A 23,419-nucleotide genomic window follows, 5' to 3' on the forward strand; every position below is an offset into this window, starting at 1 on the left:
TTGCAGCTACAACACCTTGCAGATGCCCATATGTTAGTCACCAGTTTTCTCAAACACCCCTGTGGCAACATCACTGGTAGATAAGTGTATGTTTCAGTGCTGCCACAGGTTTCTTTCACAAGTTCTACTAGCGAAGGGTCTAGAATAGTGGGACAACACATGCCTAATGCCAGCAGGTCACCTGTGAATGATGATGATGGCAATGTCTGATCAAACAGTGACACTGTCAGCTTCACACACATCCTCCACACACGTTGAGGCTATGGGGGATCAAGTCAAATGTAAAGCTTTATTAGTGTTTGGTGGGCATCATGCAACTGTGAGCCTAGGCTATGAAGGAGTCTCCAACCCAGAGACTGTCAACGGCACTGTTTCTGATATGCATGTACAAATGTGCAACAGGCATAGTAGTGTCTGTTGTCATCCACACACACACACAGAGTTGCTACCAATATCAACTGGAGATGCTGAATGTGTTGTGCTACCTGAATGATGATGGTGATGACGATGATGTAAAACAAATGCACTTCACATAGATGACATACAGTGCCTGCACAGTCACATGGAGCGCAGGAGCAAGGATCAGATGGTGCTGCCCAGATCATTGGAAGCTAACACAGAACAATTTGGTGCCTCCATGAAGCATATTTTAACTGCCTTCCAGTCTGCCTCTGCAGGTCTTGTTGTCTGTGGCTGTGGGACGGTCCAGATATGAGGTGGATAATCATAGTCCGAACACAACCAATATAAACAGACACCTGCGACAGCAGTACTGTTGGCTCTGGTAACAGAGACTAGCACTCCCAGGTGTAAACAGACTCTTATTTAAAGCCATCAGTACTCATCAGGCTCCACCCCAGGACACTTCATCAGGCTCCATGTTCTTGCCCCCAGTATTCTACACCATCTATATCTCCATTAGGTAGAAGCAACAGCATGCTTACTTGTGGCCATCATCTAGATCATGGAGGTCGCACATCTACTGGCACCATACACAGAGTGCCCCATCAGGGTACACATACATGCTCTTGCTTTACCCTGCCCCTGGCATGAACTACACTGAACCTCAAGACCACATGCCATCATAGTATCAACTGCCAATTCTGACAGAGCAGTTCTATTATGCCAGTGCAGGATGTAATCTCTGATTCCCAACAACTTGCTACCAGACTGCATGGCTACCACAGCTACCCCCCCATGCCTCTGGTCAGTATGATAACACTGCTGTCACCTGTCACTGTCTCTTTCAGGTCTGCAAATGGTGATGACTGTTGCCTGCCAATCACCTAGCTTATATCAATGACGGAATGTCTAATGCACAATGTTGTCAGTCCATGTACTGTCTTGCATAGGCTGGGAACAATGATGCTTGCACCATTTTAGGTCCATGGTGAACCTAATCAGACAAGCATCTGCCAGCAATGCAATGCGCTGTCCCTGCCTCTGCCTCATAGGGAACCCAGCTGCTGTTTACCTTTTGACTGCTCACAGAGCTCCTCAGCTCCTGCTACTACAGACAAAGTGGGTCCTGATGCAATGCTTTCGTGCTGTTGTAGCTGCTTCCAAAAAGCCATGTGAATTAAACAAAATCGATGAACAAAAATAATAAAAATAAACATAAAATACCTAATTCACTTTTTTAGATGTTCTGATCATTTGTGATAATGCTTTTAATCTGTCACCTGTTTTCTTACGTTTTCCAATAAATTTTTAGTCGGTTCCTTGGTTAATTGTCTGATGAAGTTCTTGATTTAATATTAAAAAACAAAAGTGCTTACAATTACTACTGTGTTTGGTTCTTGCTTTGGTTTTGTTTTTCAAGTACTTTCCATAACACTTTACATAGCACAATGCACAGACTATGAATACCAGACAAAATGGCATTCACAGTTTACTGTTTTAGTTTACTTTCACAAGCATGACATTAACTGAGATGCATGGACTACTATACTGTTTATTAGCAGAGCACCTTTTGATGGTTGGTTTATTATTGTATATGAAATAATAAACACATTTTCCTGCATAATAAGCATTTAACTAAAACTGAACTAAAACTACATGTATTTTAGTGTCCACTAGGATGGACAGCCCACACATCCTCCTTATAATTAACTCATTCACTTCAAAATACATAGTTTTGCAAAAGCAAAGTGAATTACATTGGTGCAAATTAGCACCCAAATACAGACAACATAATTTTCTCCTTATTTTTACATGATCACAAATCTCATTTTGGGCACTGTTTTGGGTGTAGGGACAAGGCACAATAAAAGTTAATCTGTCGCTTAAATTTACTTTTGCAGCTCCAGGAACATACTGCATCTCTTAGGTTCATAGGTGCTTACTAGATTATTGGTCCAAGAGACAAGTTTACACCAAACTGAGCAAAATATTGCTGATGTGTCAATACCCCAAGGAATTTTATGAGTCATGATACAGGCTTTCCCTGTTCCCTGTCCCTGTTCATTAGGGACACAGTTGCTAAACCAGGGGGTAAATTTATTTCCCATCCAGTGGCCCAACTTGTATTTGAATATTATTAGGGCTGAGCTTTGCTTCTCATAACTGGGAAGCCTGTTCCAGGGAAGGGGTAATCTTTGAGACACATACCTGTCCTTCCAACATATCTTGTTTATGTCGCAGACAAAGTTTATGTCCACAGATCTCACTCTATAAAATCATTTTTAAATACATATAAACAATTTCATTACATTTTGAAGAAGGGTTGTAACATTAAAAAATGGGTTCAAATGTTATATTATTTCCATGACACAACCAATACATTAATGTATTTATTTATCTAGCTATCTAGATCCATCAAGCCTTTGTTAATCGGGTTAGTCCCACTATGCTAGTGGGTTCTTTTCATGGGTGACCCAAGGTGGTATTTTTACCACTAGGGAAATCTGGCCAAGGCATCGGGGAACCTCCACTACTCTTCTCGATAGGTGTCATGGGATCTTTTACATCCACCTGAGCTACCACCAGTTCAGTTTAATATCTCATCCGAAGGACAGTACATTCAGGAGTACGGCATCCCCCAATCCTGCACTGCAGTATCAGCAAGCCAATCAATGGAGTGGGAGTAGGACCCACACCCTTCTGGTCTTCAAGCACTAAAGGTGAGTGTACTACCTGTTGCAATACTGACATTATAAAAATGCAGACTCTCAACTTACATTAGTTCTATGAGAAAGATGACATAGTCATGCAGGTCTTCTATGACCACATGTTTTGATATCAAAGTCTGATATACCTTGTTTTTTTTTCACCTCTATCAACTCCTCTATATAAACTACTGGCAGTACAGTGAAAGTATGTGTGAAAGTGTTAACCCAAATTAAACTCACTAAACAATAATCTTACTTATCTTCCCATAACATTTCCTTACATATAGATCTTACCTTTTATCTTCCACAGCAGCTCTATAACTCCTAATACCCCCTCAATGTAGCATCATGTATCCCGTTGGATTGTGTTAATATCTCCCCCCCCCCTTTCTAACTTCTACTCCCACTTCCCAATAAAGTCTCTCTATAACCTCCCTTTATAATATCTTGTTGCCATAGCACCTATTATGTCACTAACTTGCCCCCTCTTCTGAGAACTACTATTGTTATTCTAATGTCTTTCTTGTCTGTTTTCATACTTCTCACTATCTCCTGTTACTTGCAAATGAATAGAATTTGACACAATTATCCTTTTCTTACAACTCCAAAATCCCTGGGTTAAGTTGTCATATCTACCTGTTAATCACTTTGCATAATCTACTTAAAATTTGTGCACATTTAATAGTGTGTTACGCTTTACTTTGTATCACTACTTTGCCTACTGTCACTGCCTTGTCTAGAAGTGCCTTTTTGTATACATAAGTTACGTACATTAGTCATTAGTATTAAATTATCTGTAATTGTATTTTATCTGTGGAACTTTTCTCCCTGCAGACCTCCAATGAAAATGAGCTCTTCCTAAGTTGGACGTTTTCAGTAATCAAAAGACGAATACATAAAATAAATAAATAGTGCGCTTCTTCTTCCATACCTCATATTTCCTTATTTTTAGACTATACATATTTTAAAGGACAGCAATGGGATATTAAACCAGATTGCTCAACCTGCTGTCTCTTTTAGTCCCTGTTCGTTGATACAGCCTGGAAAAATTACACATGCAGCTTTAAAAACGAATCCACTTAACTGTTTTTCCCTGTTAGGCTTCCTACCTTTCCGTACTACTTTACTTTCACTTTGAAAACCAAGATGAAAAACCACTAGCTGGCTCTGAAATGATGATGTCACATCTGCCAGAGATTTTGATCTAGCTACCGGGACATTTCCTCCCCCAAAGTGATGTAATCCCCACCTGATTTGAATGCTGTATAGAAGAGCCAGTGGACCTCCCACATTGTGATGTCAGAGCTGCCTTGCCCAGCCCACTCTTAACCTAGCAAAAATGTCAAACTATAATCTCACTTTTCTGAAGAGCCCTACCGATATGTTATAAAGTACAGGCAGAAGCACAGTAACAGCTGCAAAAACTAAGAGCATAAATTTGCAATGACCATGCTTAGACATTAATTGCATGTTTTGACATAAAAAGCAGATGTCTGTCACAATTAATCAACAACACTACATCAGATTACAGGAAGTATGCAATACCGTAATTTTCTTAAATTACCAATTAAAAAAAGCATGTGGGTGCTGTCATCAGATTACAGGAAGTATGCAATACCGTAATTTTCTTAAATTACCAATTAAAAAAAGCATGTGGGTTCTGTCATGCAAATCTTTGAAATATATTGTGTTTATAATGCATCATTTGTTAGCTATTTAACCAAACAGGAAGAAACAATAAGTGGGAGTTTGATGCTTTACAAAACAGTGATTATTCCCAGTGCTATGGAGCTTGGTTCTAAATTTGACAGGAGGAGTGCAACAAAAAAGTCTCCCACTGTAAGGAAGGAAAGGCTGACAAGAAAACAGTACATTAGTCTGGTCATCTGCTGTAAGCTGTCAATCACATGCAGATCGTCATCATCATCATCTTCTTTCGGTTGTTCCCATTAGGGTCGCCACAGCAGATCACCTGTTTCCATTTCTTCCTGTCCTCTGCACCTTGCTCTGTCACACCAACCACCTGCATGTCCTCTCTCACCACATCCATAAACCTTATCTTAGGCCTTCCTCTTCTCCTGTTACCTGGTAGCTTCATCCTTAGCATTTTTTTCCCAATATACTCAGCATCCCTCCTCAGCACATGTCCAAACCAACGTATCACATGCAGATAATGGGTCAAATTACCCTTAGCTCTTTGACAGCTAGGTCTAGCAGGTATGAAGGGGAGAGGAGATACCGTGAAGAACTAGATTTCAGCCTTCACAAAAGAAATCAAGCTAGCATTTCTAAGAAGAAAGAGCAATAAAATGCACATTTCAGTTCTGTTCTGTAGCATTTGCACTACATGTGTTTGAAGTAGTCATTGAAAAAGGATAACATTTTAACCAAAAGTAAGTGACTATAACACAGCAGTGAATGCCTGTAAAATCAGTGCACTGACAGGAGCTTTAGGGAAAACGTGGCAGATCTGATGCAATTTTTTGCAGACAAACATTTTGGGATACTTGGAGGCAGAGTAAACAGTCAGAATTATTTCAAGATGCCAGACCCCATGTGGTCAGAGTCAGAAATTGTGTATAAAAATATCTAAAAAGCTCTAAATAGTTCCAGAGTGGTGTTAAAATGTAGGAAACACCAAACCATGATGAAATAAACATGTTTTTTGAGTCTATGGGTACAGTTGTCATTTAACACGATTCCTGCAATTCACACCATACTGCAAACCAGCAATCAAAATTGATAAATGCTTGTTTGGTAGATATTAAAGAAGACATTTCCAATATAACACTGGCTAATGATAGATAGCATAAAACAACATTTACAGATTGCAAGGATATTATTTGCTGAAATAAGAAGAAAAAATAAGTTTTCAAACAGCAAATTGGCAGTGCAGACATTTGAGCTATGGGATCATATAACTTTTAACTAGGAATGTTTTTAATTCTTTTTTGACTAGTTAAGGCCATTAATCACAAGTGCATGTTGTCATGGCAGTCCAGGCAGTACTGGATGGTTAAGTAATTCAAATGTTCCAAAGCTTACACTTATCCTTCTGAGGTGAAGCATACCTTGTCATTTGGAACTATCATACACATCTAACCACGGTAGTGCAGCGGTTAGCGTTGTTGCCTCACAGCAAGAGGCTCTCCTGTTCGATTCTCGTCTGGAGCACCTTCTGTGTGGAGTCTGCATGTCCCCCCCGCAGTCGAGTGACGTTAAAGACATGCAGGTAGGTGCGAGTGTAAATGGATGTGCCTTCTTCCACTGCCAATCATTAGTGGGCCGAAGTTCCACTGTGGCGACCCCTAACCGGGAAAAGCCGAAAGACATTACTATACACATCTAACCGTATGCATACAAATTATTTTGGTAAAAATTAATTCTACATATCAAACACTACTTTATATGCAATACTTCCAATGTTGATGGTTCACAACTGCAAAGACACAGTGTTAATAAACAGAGACATTAGAGAGAGACACACCTCCACACAAACACATGAATGCCAGTAGGTGTATGCGAGCTTACACACACACACAAAGTTGTTGGCTGTCAACTAGTGCTTACAAAAGAGAAGGATTTCTTTGTTTCTCTCACCTAACAGTCAAGCAATAAAGAAATCCACAGAAGCAGCAAGAAGCTTACCGAAAAATATTTAACAAAAACAAAAACCTGCAAAATAAAGTAAGCACTTTTGTCTCTAAAACATAACAGAAATTTCTATTTAACTATCATCTCCAGATGGTTTCCTATTGAAATGACAACATTCATAATGCTAACTGCCGACACACTGAAAAAAAAAAGACAGAAAACACAACAGAAGAGAGAATCTCAAACATTGATCTTTTCCTTTAAATTGTTTTATGTAGATGGACAAGCAACCTGCACTTCTCTGAACTTATATATAGAGATTGTTATACCTCAGAGGAAAGAACATATTCTTAGAAATAGCCATCTCACTTGATATATGCAAGTATGTTTTTTCCACTATTCAGTCTCTGTATTTTGGGATTTCCTGAACTGGGTTACAACGTTTCAAATGATTATACCTCCCCAGATATGTAATCAAATCATACGAAAAAAAAGTTTTCTTAACTTCTTTAGACCATAAGTAAAATTCATGGACTGATTAAAACCATAGTTGCTACAGATATCTAAGGAAATCTGCCATCAAATAATTAACAGGCAGTTCATTTTACTGCCTTCTCCAAAACACTCACTGGGTCATGACCAAATTTAAAAATGACTTTTTAAAATCATTGCACTCCAAAGCATGTTTGTACAGATAATCAAATTTGTTCTTTAGTCTAATAACATATGAATGTTCCTAAATTATGTCCTTCAATTTTTCATTTTACCTATATAGAAGGAGTTACACTGTGAACATGCTGCCACGTAAACCACATACTTACATTTGCACATAATAGGTTCATAAATTAATACTATGCTAATTGCTGCTGTGGGCCATTTTATGCATAGCCAATTAGACCATGTGAGAATCAAACACTGCACCTTGTGTCTGTAAGACAAACATCTTAACCATTATGCCAAACTCCCTCTTACTTCCCTCTGGAAAAAAAAGTGAAGTATACATTCTAGTAGAGTATGAACAAAAAACATTGGGCCTTGTATTAATTAATCAATACATGCATCAATTGTATGTATCTTTCATACCATTTTGATGTCAACTACTCTCTTGGGTATGTTCAAATTTTTCTTAATTTCTACCTATTTTGTTCACAAAACTGGGAATACTAATTGAACATTTTATTATTTCCGCACATCCATTGAGAAGCTTTCATTTTTTTCTAAAACTGTCTTTATACTGCCACTGTTTAGACTTGAAGAAGCACACAAAGGTGTGTTTCACTCTTTGGACCTTGTCTTCATAGCTGAAATGCTTCATGGGAATATGCTCACAAATTTAACCACATAGATGGCACTACCTGCTTAAAAAAATGGGTCCTCTTACCTCATGTCTGTGTAGGTAATTCTCTTGCATCATAACATGGAAAAGTATTTGCACTAACAAAAACACAACCATGGAGCTGTAATACTTAGATGGCAGTATTGTAATTTATGAACTTTTGCTTACTATTGCTTATATACCATTTACAAAACAACCACCAACTGCAGCCTGTTGCTGAAACTTAATACTTCTAACTTACCATTTTTATTAAGGTGCTTGGTAAGCTATGAAAAAAAACATAACACTTAAGTTTAATACACGACAGTAAAATGTACATCTGTACTTAAGTGCTGATTACTTACTTTGGATAGTTGGTGCAGTATTGAGTATAAATGTGAAATTCGGGGCTCTAGAAAAAATAAAAAGATACACAGAAGTCATGCGCTGTACAGTAATATTATGTTATTACAAAGGTCTTACAGTGTTGCTCATGTGGAAAATAACACATGCATTTTGCTATCCTAACATTAATGAGTGACAAATGACAGAAAAACAGAAAGCTTGCATCTGAAGGACACCTAGCTTACAAACACAAAAGCTAGTGAAGGAGACACATGATCTGGCTTATAAAACTATCAAGATGGTCATTTCCGAATTGTCCATTTATCCTTTCATTTATGTTTTCTGCTGGTAGGTGAACTGAAACACAAGGGTCCGCTGTCCCTGGTGCTCACAGACATGTAGCATTGACATATACAAACATGTTACACAGTATATTTTGTAGAGTGTTTCACAAACATGATTCAGGTAGTCAGTCTCAGCATACAACTACAATCCAATTTTGTGGAATGGAGCAGCACAGGACCTCTTCGTACACCATGGTGCATGGGATGCCACCTACGCTGTATATCAGCAGAATGGGTTTGGGACAAGTTTAGTTGTGGTAGCAGGTTTGCCTGCATCAGGGAGGACTCCATCGCTGGTAGTTTGTTTTATTGTACAATGGAGTTGATTTTACTTTTTTTTGTTACTTTAACAGTAATATTGTGCCATTCAACTTTGTCAGCCGAGCAAGACACTACCAGGGGAGGGTGAATTATGTTCTTCTTGGGCCAGCACCATAAGTTATTACGGGGTTGTTTTTATGATGGTGCACATTCAAGAAAGGGGTTATCTGCATATATTCTCTATGTATACAATACATTGCCTGTGCAATTAGTTAAGACAACTGTGCTGTGTCTTGTCCCACTGTTCTACTTTTTACAAATCACAACAGGCTTTCGGTATGCCAATCTATGACATAGCAGGTCTGCTCCACAATGTTCAATGTTTATGAACAGGATTACTAGTTTCATAAAAAACAGAATGTAAATGAAACAATGGTATTAGGCAAAACTTGTAGCAGCAAAATTTAACACAATACTAATGCACTGTAGATACCTGACACAGCTGAAACATCTAATACAACTAATACGAGTACAACAGAGCCTATGCAATTGCAGGAATTTTCTACGTCAAATAAGGAAAGAGCTGTGTTTTTCCTTGGGACCAGAACGTGTGTAATTTCCTAGCACTTGCTATGCTGGAGTTCCATAACAGTTTTGGCCCAAGAATGGAAAATGCTTTAGAAGCATTGGTCAAAAAAAGTGGGGGATGGCCAGGGAAAGGGATGATGATGATTAACCCAAGAGATTTTTGTGACTGTTTTATTGCAAGTACCTACATAAAGATATGCAGATCCCAGAGTGCAGTAGCCTGTCACACTACCAAATAAATGTGTGGCAAAGAGAAACAATGGGCAACAGCCAACACTGAGAGTCAGGCAATGACACACTCATCTGGGGCAAAAGTGATAAATAATCCAATTTATTTAAGGTTGCCTGCAGCTGCAGCCACAGAAAAGACATATTCTTATGGAGGGATCAAACACTGCCCAAAGCCTGTCTTGATTCATGAGAAATCAGATTATTAACACAGTGAATGGTAGCAAGAAGACAACTCAATATGTACTCTATTCACATTTGAAACTTTAAAGAGAGTTCACAACAGCCTCAATTCAGTCCAAGAATGCTTTACTTTTATCAAACCCAGATGAACCAGATTCCCCAACACAGTGATTTCAGTTTTGGTGAGCTTAACTTGAATTGAACATCTATGTGACTCAGACCCAGTTCAAGTTGAACTAGGCCTTGTGACTTTACAGGTATAACACTGGCAATCCTACATTTATATAAATGAAAAACAAACACTAACACCACTTTAGTTGCAAACATTATACATCATAGACACCACTGAAACAACTGTAGCTGCAAACATTATACACTTATAATCTATCCAGTCATTGTCAGTTAAGCATTATATGTCTCATTCAAATCCTTCCTCTTAAACCTTGTTTTGTCTCTGCATGTATTGTTCCCACAATTCCCATTTTTTCTTAAGTAGTTTGATTCTTCCCTTTTCTAAAGATTCCAGTCCCAGTTGTTTTATCTCTGTTACTATATTCACTAATTTTAGTAAAGTTGGCCTAGACTGATTTCCATTTTCTAGTAATTGTTTCTTTGGCAGTCACCATAATTCAACTCAGCAAGGCTTTACTATGTCTAGGCAATTCTGACTCTGTATCATAGCTCAAAAAAAATAAATAAATAATCTCCCCAGTCAATCCAATCTGCTCACCCAGCATCTCTGACAGAGTGGTCCGCAGGAAATCCCTAAAGTCTGCCAGCTCATTAGACTCCCAAACAATATGTTCCCAGCCACCTTTTCTTTCCCGTCACACCTCCCAAAATTTGCTATCCACCTGAGGAAAAATTCTTTGGAGTCTACTTGGAGTATAAAAATAACTATGCAAACACATCCGACTAAAGATCCTAAATCTTCTAGACTTTGTTGCATATTTGGGAGATATATATATATATATATATATATATATATATATATATATATATATATATCCCATTGTTTCTTTGTGAATTGCTTATTCAATCTCTCTTCTCAATCCTTTCTAAGCTCCTCTGACTGATTTTTATAATTATCATGCAATATCGTATATGCTCTACTAATTAGTCCTTTTGTAATGACAGCTTCTGTTCTAGATTCTGTTGGGAAAAATAACGTTGTCAGGATAAAGCACTTTGTTTATACATGGTATGGTGAAGTTGGAGTGAAAACTTTTAAGAAAAATGAAGAAAAGCAGAGTTCCTAAGACGCTGTATGATGTACTTTTGAAGTACACTTCTCAACTGGAGGATGACTCATCAAGTGTAGGATTACAGTAAACTCTCTGTGGTCTCAAGCAACCGGCAAAAAAAAAAAAAAAAAAAAAAATAGAAGAAATGCAGTACAATTTTCATGTGTTGCACTTTCTGTTTTCCCCTCGCAAAAACGTACCTTACGTTTTTAGAGTTTTACAGTTTTAAAAAGGAGGATAGGAATAAATTCCCTCTCTCACCAACCTGAGAACATGTCAAACCAAACAAATAGTATAGGGTACAGTATTAGTCAGGCCTATTTTTAATAGTAACTCTCAAGCAACCAGAAACTACAGTTATCCGGCATCTACCAATCTCCATGGGTGCCAGTTAACTGAGTGTTCACTGTACATATCAAGACTCACTGAACCGAATACTTCTGCAAGATACACAAACATAACTGATATTTTCAACTTTTTAAATGAAAAGTATTGTGTGATTGTGCTATATGATTTCTAAAAGACATGATGCAAAATGCTCAACAGGCTTTTAAGGGGCACTTCATTTGCATCACAACTTTTTCCAAGATTTGGGATAAAGAAATAAAACATACATACCTTCCTACAAGAATACAAAGCCAAAACAACATGTCCTACATGGACCAGCTCAAAGCCTTGACACTATACCCAGTATCATACAGACTAGTAAGAGGTGACCTGTGGCTGGAATACAAGGAATCCTCTGACCAATTACTGATAGATTTACTGCACATCAGCAAATCAAATGATGTAAGAAATACTCTGTCTAGGAATTTAAACATCTTCTGCAATATCAACAGAAGATATCACTGCTAAAGAACAGACTCCCCCATCCACACAAAACAAAGTTCATCCATGACCGTATTCAAACACAACTTAGACCTATGGATGGACACAGAAAAGTTATCCCACGAGTGTCCTCTGTACTACTAATGTACAGAGGCAGCTCCAAAATGCTTTATCTCATGTATGGATACCCTCAAATTACCTATGGTATAATTCCACTTAATCTCATCAGGGGTGATACATAATTATGAACCATGGGATGGGTAAGTTCAATATATAACCAAATGTGACAACCATGGGATGGGTAAGTTCAATATATAACCAAATGTGACAGGTTAATTCAAGCACAAAACTGGAAACTGGTTAGGCTTAAAATGGTTCTCAAGTGTAGCTAGCCTAGTACTTACACATGAACCTGAAAGAAAGAAAAAAAAGAGAGAGAGAAAAGATAAGCCTATGGAACTCAATAATGATCTTGGGTCCATGTTTAGGCAGTGGAATGATACAGGCCATCACAGCCAGCAGGTCTAGTAAGTAAGTAGGATATCCCAGACCCAATGATTCACTTTAGAAAGTGAAACTTCAGTATGTTTGGAACTTAGTTATGAATCCAAATATCTTGTGTGCCATTTTCTTGGTTAAGGGTGCTATTATCTCGGTAGTGTAATTAACTGAGAGACAGTCAGCCAAAATATCAACTATTATCCTTAGAGAATAAATGATTAAAGATGAAATTTGATGAGGTTTATTTCTACTGGTAACTTCTTTATCTCCTTCCAGAAGTCCCAGTTTCTGTTAGAGTTCAGCTGTTCTGGTTTGTCAGACTATTAAAGTGGTTTCTTACAGTGATTAAAATTCTAAATTTATCTTTTCAGTTACTGCTTCTGTAAACCTTCCGGGCTACCAAACATTCACAAAAATCTTGACTTATTTCCGGAGTAATCTCCAGTGCTGAGGTTCTCTCTAACCACCTTGATTTTCCATTCACACTGTTCATTGTATATATAGAGATGTACCTGAACTCTGAGGCCTTACAGAGTTCCTCCTAAGTGGAATGAAAGTAGACAAGGGGCTAGAATTAGAACAAAGCACAGCATCCTCAGCTCCCATTTATTCATTAATCAGGTAAGTATACTGGGTGCATATATGCTCTTCAGAGGTGACCTGGGAGCAAGTGGCCTGCTCAGAGTCACACAACATGCAAATGGACAGATGCAGATGAAGAGAGTGAAGCTCTGGCCTATAGGAAACATCTCATAGACAGCTCATAGTCTTAATCCATTCTACTGACTGTCAGGATTTCTTGGATGTCCTAAGTCTTCTAACTGTTCTCAATTCCAAACCCAGCAGTAATATTTTCCTTTGACCCTGAGATCTCCATATTTGGCCAGCAATTTAGCTTTTTACTGCAAGCTCCCCCTCATTCCACATAGTCTTCTGCTGATATTAAAGCATTTAAGAAACGGGAGGTATTTAACTCAGCAGCTATGGTAGATTATGTATTCCCATAACAGAATATGCTTTCAGCCCACTGCCCTAGCTGCTACCCTTAAACCAAGTTGAGAAAGGTACAGTTGGTTTTAGCCTCAACCAACTTCAGTGTTTGCATTTTACCTGTTTTTATTTATGTATTTATTATACTTTGTTTACCAGATTAGTCCCACTAAGCTAGTAGCCTCTTTTCAGGCAAGACCAAAGGTGGTATTTATACTACTGGGGAAATTGGGCCAGGGCAATGGGGAGCTTTCCCTACTCATTAGGAAACTGCTTGTTCCATTCCTAGAACAGTGCTGGCTGGGAAAAAAGCACTCATAGTCATTCAAGGTAGTGAATAGCATAGGGGCAAATGCCAGCACAGTGTCTGAAGCCTTACAAGATTCTGAGAAGCTGTTTTAGCAGAATTGTTTTGTTTCATTGGAAGCAAACATTCAAACAATGATGGATGTGTTCATAGGTTTACAGGTAGGTACTAGGCTAGCTGCCCGAAGGCATTTATAAGCCTTGCCAGAATGTGCTGGCTTTTGCCGCCCCCTTAGATTAGTTCCCTGTGTCTCTGTCCAGCTGAGCCACTGAAGTTTATTACAACCTCTAAATTGGGAGGGACGCAGGATGATATTTTAGGGATTGTTGTTGCAGAGCAAGCTGAGAAATGGAAAAGACGTTTCATGGGGTGAAATTACGGACAAATTTCAATCAGAGAAATTGAAAGCTATTTTGAAATAAGATTGCCAGGCACAGAAATCATATGCTAAGACTGTTAAAGAAACTGCAGGGAAAGTGATGAGAGATGAACACGGGAAAGAAATGTCAACAATCAAAGGAAACTTATGGTGAGGATTCAGAACAAAGAAAAATAAATGAACAGATATGACATTTGGGCTAATTTAATCATCCTATTGGAAGTGAAGGCTCAGGAGGTTAGAGCTTTTATTCTTACTCATACAGAGACATTTTGTGACATTATTTTTGAGACTGGTTCTGTTCTGGAAAGTTTTTGAGGGAATACGAGAAGAAAAAGAACTGAATCCATGGAATTATGTGGTCAATGCATTTCACATAGAAACAAGAAAGAAAAATACATGTTCAATTTCCAAATGAAGTTGAAAAAGGGACTTTATAGAGACATTTAAGTACATTTTCTAAAGAAGTTATGGACATTAGCAAAGCCTATGATAACAGAGGATTACGGACTTGGAACGGAACTGTCATACTGTACTGAAAATGAAGAAATAAAAAAATGTTCATATCCTTAGTATGATAAATGTAGGGGATAATAAATAGAGGGGTTATAAAATATTGAGGACAACCGAAAAAATGTTTTGTTTTTTCCTATGGAAAAGATAATCATTTCTTAAGTAATAGAAATAAGACTAAATGTTATTTATATTTGTAGGGAAAAAGCTGATGATGCAAAAACATATGAATTGAAATGTTATAAATGCAACAAAGTTGGGCATTTATGGACAGACTGTAATCTTGAGAGAAAGGATGAAAAAGAAAACAAAAGTGAGGACAGCATACGAAGAGAAGAAACAGTCCTAGTAAAGGATAAAGAGGGAAGCAAGATCATGGTAAAAATAAAGATAACAACAAACAGAATATAATATAGAAGAAGGTTCAGAAATAAGCGATGACTAAGATATACATTGAAAAATAGTGAAAGATAAAAATAATTCTGCTGGCTAAAGATATAGAAAAAGAAAGTTTAAACAGATACGTGTAATACAGAAAAGGTAAGGAAATGGATAAAGCAAATTAGAAAATTACTTCAAATTTACACCATTTCTAGTAAGCCTCAGCAGACATAATGACAACTTTAGAGTGCTTTCAGTAAATGTAAATAGTATCAAAAATATGAGTAAAAGAATAGGCATCCTAAACTGGTGTACTAAGTGTGACACTCGAGTAATAATTTTGAAAGATGTAAGATTTTTGAAAAAAGAAGAGAGATTACATAGAAACTTTGGGGAAGAGATACAATATGGAACCTAGAAAAGGAACTGCACTTTGTAGAAAGTCAGTGAAAATATTGAACATAACATTAGCAGTGATGGGAGGATTAACTACTGTATATCTCAGATGGCATAAGCAGGTAAATAGAATTATAGCATTGCATACCTATGTTATAAATAAAGAAAGGGAACATTTATTTCATAAAATTTTGGATTATGTAGCAATTAATATGAATATAATATCAATGGGATCATTTAATTGTGATTTGAGAGGAAAAAAGAAGAAGAGGGGAAATGATATTAAGAAAATTTATGAAGTTATAAATTGCAGCAATTTAAAGATTTGGAATAGTACATTATGGACATTGGGAATGGGATAAAATTAAAGTGGAATTTAAAAATAGGATGGAAATTAAAGAAAGAGGATATGGTTAAGAAGTAATGAGAATTATACAGATGGACTGTCAAGGAAATCTCGCAGAACAAGAAGAGCAGCAATTGCATAATGCTAACAGAAATAAGGGATTATTTTGATAATATGCATGAGTTTAGAAAGACTGCTGTTAAGCAACTGTTTTTTTTTTTTTTTTATAATAACTCCAGAGCACAAAAATGTTTAGCACAACGGCTCAGGCAACAACAAGTAGAAAGGGTTACCACTAAGCTTAGGGAACCTATAACAAGAGATCATGTAAAGGTACTAGAAATATTTCAGAATTTTTTTGAAACTCTGTATAAAGCAGAGAAATGTGGAAATCAAGAAAAGGTACAAATGGAAATATTTATGGAAGAATTAAATATGCCAAGGTTAGAGGTACTTGAGGCACAATTACTAACAGGATTGGAAAAGATGAGACAAAAATGATAATGTGTAACCAACCCGCAGGAAAGTCCCCAGGAATTTATGGCATTCCTGTGGAAGTTTTGAAGCTAATAGAGAAAAACTGATAAAGAGCCAGAACATTTTGTTTAACAGTATTTTAAGAGGTAAAGTACCAACATCCTTGAACAATGCGGTGGTAGCTGTAATACCTAAAGAGGGGAAAGACCCATCAGCTCCAGCTTAATATAGGTCCATTTCAATCCTAAACCATGATTACAAGGTGTTTATATATATGATGCCTAAACGAATGGCAAAGGTGATGCCAAAATTGATAGATGTGGACCAATGTGGTTTTGTGGAGGGGAGGCAAACATTTGACAACATTAACAGGCACTGATGATCCAGAGGGAAGCAAAATGTAAGAGAATGTCACTGTTGCTGGTGGGTCTTGATGCAGAAAAAGCATTTGACAGAGTAAGCTGGGAGTTTATGAGCAGGACAATGGAAGCATTTGCATTCCCTGATAAAATTATAAGGTTGATTAGGAGGATACATGAGGCATCAGAAGGGAAAATTAAAGTGAGTGGGTTCCTCTCTGATTATTTCTGTTTGAACAGAGGAACCAGGCAGGGGTGTTCTCTTTCCCCTTTGTTATTTGCATTACCTTTAGAACCACTGTCAAAGAAAATAAGCGACTCAGAAATTCAAGTATATGGTGGTCAAGAAAAGCTGGTTCTATTTGCAGATGATATTTTATATCTAATAAAACCAGAAATGGAGATTTCAGTGTTGTGGAACATTTTGAGGCAGTTTCACATCTTTTCAGGATACAAAATTAATAAAGCTTAAACAAAGGCAGTAGCTGTAAAGTATGTACCCACCCACAAACTGCTTCAGCAATATCCATATTTATGGGGACATAAAATTAAGTATGTACGAATATGGATTAAAAAGTATTCTGGTGTGGCAGCTAAGTATATGTGGGAAGAGTCTAAACAAAAGGTAATACAAAAACTGAGAAATCGGAGGGTCTGTTATATAGATATTTATTTATTTATTTATTTATTTATTTAACATTTGTTGACCGGGAATGTCCGACTAGGTTCCACAGATCCTGTTTTCAGCGGAGGCCCGGGGAGCAATGCTCCAGGATATGGACAGCAATATACAAGCAGTTAAAATGTTTTTAGTCCCCTTAGTTTTATACACAGGTCAGACATATTTTTATCAACCAGAGGAGAAGTTGTGCTCAGCAATTAATGAAGAGCTGAAGGATTTCATTTGGGAGGGGAAAATGGCAAGAGTCAAGTAGGATAAGTTGATTCTTCCAACAAAACAAGGCGGCTTGGGATTACCCAATTTTAAGGGGTATGTCAGAGCTGCACAGTTAAAGTTCCTACACATAGCACAATCAGAAACTTATTCTGCAAAGTGGAAAGGGTTGGTGAAGGAATGGGGGGAAGCTAAAAAAAACAAGGAAAGACTGGGATTTTAGATGCATATCCTTAAGGAGAATAACAACAATTATACATAATATTATACTCAAAGTAGCAGAAAGTATTCTAAGAACTAAGCCAACACAGAAATGGAGAAAAGCAATACTGCCACAGAGATTACTGCAATTAGAGTTACAGACAACAGGCAAGATTGGGATGGAATTTATTACAGAAAACTAGCAAAAGAACCAAGGTATTGGGCGCAAATAATTAGAGAGGGAAAGGTACAAAATGGGAAGAGGACAATAATTTATTTGGACTGCAGGCTATAGCTTGACTTCCCTATCAAGGATTGATATCCAAGTGGAGGCAAAAAAGAAATAGAGGGATCCTAAGTGAAAGACCAGCACTGGTAGAGTTTTTAGTAGACTCTAGAATAGAAGCTGCTGTTAAAACATGAATAATTAGAAGAGCATATAAAATATTGCATGATAACTTTAAAAATCAGTCAGGTGAGGTTAGAAAGGATTGGGAAGAGAGACTGGATAAGCAATTCACAAAGAAACAATGGGGGCTATATATATGCCTCCCAAATATGCAACAAAGAGTCTAATTATAGCGACTGCCAAAAAAGCAGTCACTCGAAAACAAAACTCAAAGTCTAAACCAAATATACTAGAAGTAGTGAATATACTATCAAAGATAAAACAACTGGAATTAGGATCTATAGAAAATGGTAGGAACTAATTACATATGGGAATTGTGGAAACAATGCATGCAGAGGATGAATGAGGTTTAAAAGAAGGCAGGATTTGAATGAGCTATGTAATGTTTGACTGACAATGACTGGATAGATTATAAGTGGTGTAAAATATAGATACATAGTACTGAACAATAAAGATTATAAGATTTTTATAGCAATAATTCAGAAGAAAATGGAAAGTAAAATGTGGAAAGTAAAATGGAAAGTATTATGGAAGATAGCATATGTAGTCTAAAGGGAAAAGGATGTCAGCAATTATTATTCATAGTAAGGGAAATTGTGGACAATATTATAAACTTGACTGATGAGACCAAGATCATGATAAGAAATTTAAATAAAGCTTTTGATACAGTACAACATTAATGTTTGAGGACAGCTATGGAAGAATATAACATTAGTAAAAGCATTAAGAATGTATGCTGCTCTGTATATAATAAAAGTAAGAATTTTAGTGATTGAATGGTTAAGCAAAGAAATAAAGAATGGAGTACATCAGGTATGCAGTGTGAATGGTAAATTATTTGCATTAGTTATGAGTATATTACAGATGTAAATTTGCACAAGAGGTGCTACTTATATTATTAATGACGGGATGAAAATTCCAGTCATGTTTCCTGATGCAGATGATATACTGATTATGAGAAACAATGTATAGATGAAAGAAGTTATATGTTATATACATCAATGTTTAAATAAAATATGCATGCCTTTAAATAAAGAAAAATGTAAAGAACTAAGTTTTACAGTAAAGATAAGAACATCTTTCCAGTGAAAGAAATCTCTGTGTTAGGAATAAGATTTGGGGGTAAAAATATAAATGCAGAACAATGGAACAGCATACTAGATGAAATAAAGGAGTTTTGTTGTTTTTGGAAAACATAAAAGCTAGTGTTTAATAAAAAGGTTTATTTGATTGATTCAGTTATACTGGCAAAGACTACATATTTAACTATTATCTACATGTTTTACTCCTTTCATTTCTTCCTTTCTCTCCCCTCTCTCCCTTCCTTCTCCCTTCTCCTTCCCTTGCTCTTCTTTCTCCCCTTCCTTTCCTGCCTTCTCTTATTAGCCAAAGCATCATTTACTTATCCAATAGCTCCTTACTTTAACTATAGTTCCTAATTTCCCCCAACTGCAAAATCTCTTTCCTTTCTCTTAGTCTTTTGTCCATATTTAAAATGCTGAACGTCTTTGTCATTGGTTATTATTATTGACTTACTTTACTAGGTGTTCAATATCCTATGATTGTTGTTTAATAATCACTGAATGATATTCCATTCTGACTCTATATATCCTGTATGTCGATTCTACTATTTATGACTGCACTTTGTGTGATAATATTATGTAGTTTATTAATTGAACTAAGTATGTTCAAGCTTTTCTCCCCAGACCTCTGCTGAAAATGGGATTCATGCCTAGTTGGACTTTCCCGGTAAACAAATGCCAAATAAATAAAAATTAAATAAATTTTGCCAATAATCTATAAAAAAGAATTATTGTGAGTATTTTTTTTCTTTTACATGGAGTTCAGATTTGAATCCAGCGAAGAGAGGACTCTTATACATGGACAATGAAGATGGAGGTTTAGGATTAATAAACCCAATTGTTTATGCTGCTTTTTTGAATTTATATAATGGTTTGTTTTGGATAAATGATAGAAATTAAAAGTAAGTAGAAAATGTACTAAAGTTCAAATATATGTGGCACTGGGATATGTTAAAAAAATTGAAAGAGGAAAGTATGTTTACTTGAAGTAATGAGATGTTATCAAGAAAAAAATTATTTTATGGAAAATAAAAATTGATTACATAGAAAATGAGAGGTAAAGTGTGGTATACAATATCATACAATATTATTATGTTAATCATTGTGCTGAGCTTGTGAATAAAAAAGCTAATGGTATAAAAGTACGAAAAGCAAAGTGCAGTAAGCAAGGAGAATGTCAAAAAAAATTTATGGAGATTATTGATTAATAATTTACCAGTAAAGGTAAACATGACATATAAAAACAATCAGTGAAAGGAGCTTCTATACATTGTGGTAAAAGAGAAACTACATACCATGTTTTCTTACAATGTATTAAAGTTGAAAGATTGCTTAAAGAAAATTTCTTTGAAAATTATAAATGAGGTAAATTAAATAAATATGGATTGTTATACATGGATATTACAGCAATAAAAATAAGTAATATGTTAGTCAGATAGATAAAAGATTATTTATGTTTTGTGGACTTTTTGGAAAGAAAGTCTAAATGAAATCATTTTTAATGTTAAATGGTGACTAGCAGTAATTTTAAGAAAAATTAGATCGTGGTTGTGGAAAAAAGAGTAGTGGTCAAATAAGATAATGAAGATAGAAGGTTAACATTACATTAAAAATTAAGATATCAATGACTGTATAAAAATAACGGAAAGGTATGCAAATGTGTACACCATATACATTTGTAAATATATAAATATGTAAGTTTGTAAATTGTACTGTATATATAATGCATTTTTAAATAAAGAATTCCTACTCTTTCAATAGGTGGCATGAGGTCTTTGACATCTACCTAAGCTACCACTAACTAAAGCAGACTGGACCTTTTTTAACACGTAATTGGAAGAACAGTACACTCAGGAGTGCAGTATCCCCTTTATGCTGCACTGCAGTATCAGCAATCTATCAACCTGGTGTGGAAACAGAACCTACAGCCTTTTGCACAAAAGGCAAATGTGCTATCTGTTGCACTACTGACACTGCTTTTCACACTGGACAGTGTCTTATTACTTTTCTGAATCCCCAAAAAGAGGCTCAGCTTGGACTAAACTATTTAAACTCAGACTGACAAGTCTGACAAAATGTCTGATAAAATGTTGATTGGTTTGGCTTAGAATGCTTTCAAAATTTAAACCATACAACTATAAATGCAACTGTGGGCTGTTAGCTAGCCTAAAGGTGGGGAGCAGTATAAAACTGGCTTGTTGAAAATGAGAGTGTGTGCTGATTGATGTTTTGAAGGCAGGGAGCCAACTACGTGGATTTATAAGAAGCTAGAGAAAGGTCTGATGAAGTCTTTTATGATGATGCATGTACTCACCATTATTACTGGCTCTAATCAAATATCTTTATTTTCACTACTTGTACTCCCATACTTCTCTGTTAATTTCTGAATGGAAAATTAATCTACGAAAGTAATGCAGGGCTTCTTTCATAGTTACTTAATAATGTAACTGAAAACCTAACTCTGCTATCAATGTTATACCAAGGGAAATCAAAAGGTCATGTATTGTTTGACCATGTTTAAATTCTGCTTTTGCAGAGAAAATATTGGATGTCACAGTGCTGACTTAAAAACTGGAAAAATAGTTATCTTCCTACAATAGTTAGGGTAGTTCAAATTTATTAAGTCCAGTAATGAGTGCCTTCCAGATAGTAATGAAAAAACACAGTCAATATTGGTAAGTCAACGTTGACAATAACAAGATGGTAAAAAGTGAATCCATTTAACAAACATGTTCTGGTACCTTGGCAATTTGCCTTCAGTGGAACCATTCAAACAACAAAATAGCATCTCCTTATATATCCAATATACCATATCATTGTCCAAATTATCAATCAACATGGTAAACACACCCACTTTCTTAAAGTGCCATTACATTATATTAGTGAAATGGTCTGTTTAAATATAGCTGAGTGAGAAGAAACACATACAAATACATAAAAATGCATAAAAAAGCTTCTATCCTTTTCCCTTATGTGTTTAAATAAAGTCTCATACATTCATTGATGGAAACTAGTGGCAGCAAAAAGAGCGTGTCCTTTGAAGAAATTGGCATGGAGAGTTCACCGGAGAGGGTGGAATTAACAAAAAACGCCCAAGGGTTCAGCAAGGTGAGCTCGCAGGTGCAGACTCGATCTCGGAAAAATCGAGGGAACTTTTACAGCGACAAGAGACAGAATTAAGGACAGCAATTTATTTTGAACATTTCGGGTCTATCAATGTGCTGGACAATGTTTTGGACAATGATCATATCATTTTGGACAATGCCTCACATGTTGATAATGAGAGTTTGGGTAGTGTCATAGCGTGTTGTTCCTCATGTGAAAATGATTTAAATGTAATTAATTTATCTAGTATACAATTGTCTGAGGACATGCGCAATGTTTTGTTTAAAGGAACTAAATTTATACCCACTAAGCTTCCTACATTAGCAGACATCATTGTTGATATCAAAAAGTTTGTTCGTAAATTAAATTTGAAAGTGTTTTTCTCTGAACGTGAAAGACATTTGAATTTAGAAACATCACGTGTTTCTGATAGTGATGATCGGTTAAATTTGGGTATTTATGATGTTTTTGATGAGTTTAATCTTGAAAACCACATCAGTGAGGGGAATGTAACAAATGGTGAAGGGTTTGGGGTGGGTTATGGATACATGACTGTATCACATTTTCCTGCTAATAGTACTTTTATGCCACCTAAATATTCCACATCTATTAATGTGTTTGAACACACAGTTTGTGTTAGAGTTGAGCGGGAATTTCTTAGGTTTCATAAAGATAAGATGAATTATAATCTTAAGAAAAATGAATGGTTAGCTTTGAAGGAGCTAAGAACTAACTTGGATAAAGGTGGGAATTGGGTTATCATGGATATGGAACAATACGATAGCATTGGTCAGGATTTGTTAGAGGAAGATATTTATAAGAAGTTGTCTAATAACCCGTTGAACTGATTTTGTGATGAACTTTGTGAATTATTGGAGAAAGGGGAGAGGCTTAGATTTTTGAAAGCCAATGATGTCAAAAAACTCATGGCGAATGAACCTAAGCATCCTTATATATATATATATATATATATATATATGCGATTCACAAATATTTAAATAATCCACCGGGGAGACCCATCATTTCTGGTGTGGGATC

At 36.2% G+C, this 23,419-nt stretch overlaps 1 protein-coding gene across 4 annotated transcripts in view; it reads right to left on the reverse strand.

Annotated features, from left to right (window-relative positions):
- The window catches only part of LOC122804151 (pleckstrin homology domain-containing family G member 3-like), a 1,602,862-nt gene that overhangs the window by 815,977 nt on the left and 763,466 nt on the right, over window positions 1-23,419 (reverse strand). For all 4 annotated transcript variants that reach the window (XM_044073839.1, XM_044073837.1, XM_044073836.1 and 1 more), the window contains one exon: window positions 8,385-8,431. In XM_044073839.1, coding sequence (XP_043929774.1) covers window positions 8,385-8,431 — 47 coding nt within the window. The remainder of the gene's footprint in view (window positions 1-8,384; window positions 8,432-23,419) is intronic.

Source organism: Protopterus annectens, chromosome 6.part0, assembly GCF_019279795.1.
Source record: "Protopterus annectens isolate FY-2018-M chromosome 6.part0, PAN1.0, whole genome shotgun sequence".
NCBI classification, from domain to species: domain Eukaryota; kingdom Metazoa; phylum Chordata; order Ceratodontiformes; family Protopteridae; genus Protopterus; species Protopterus annectens.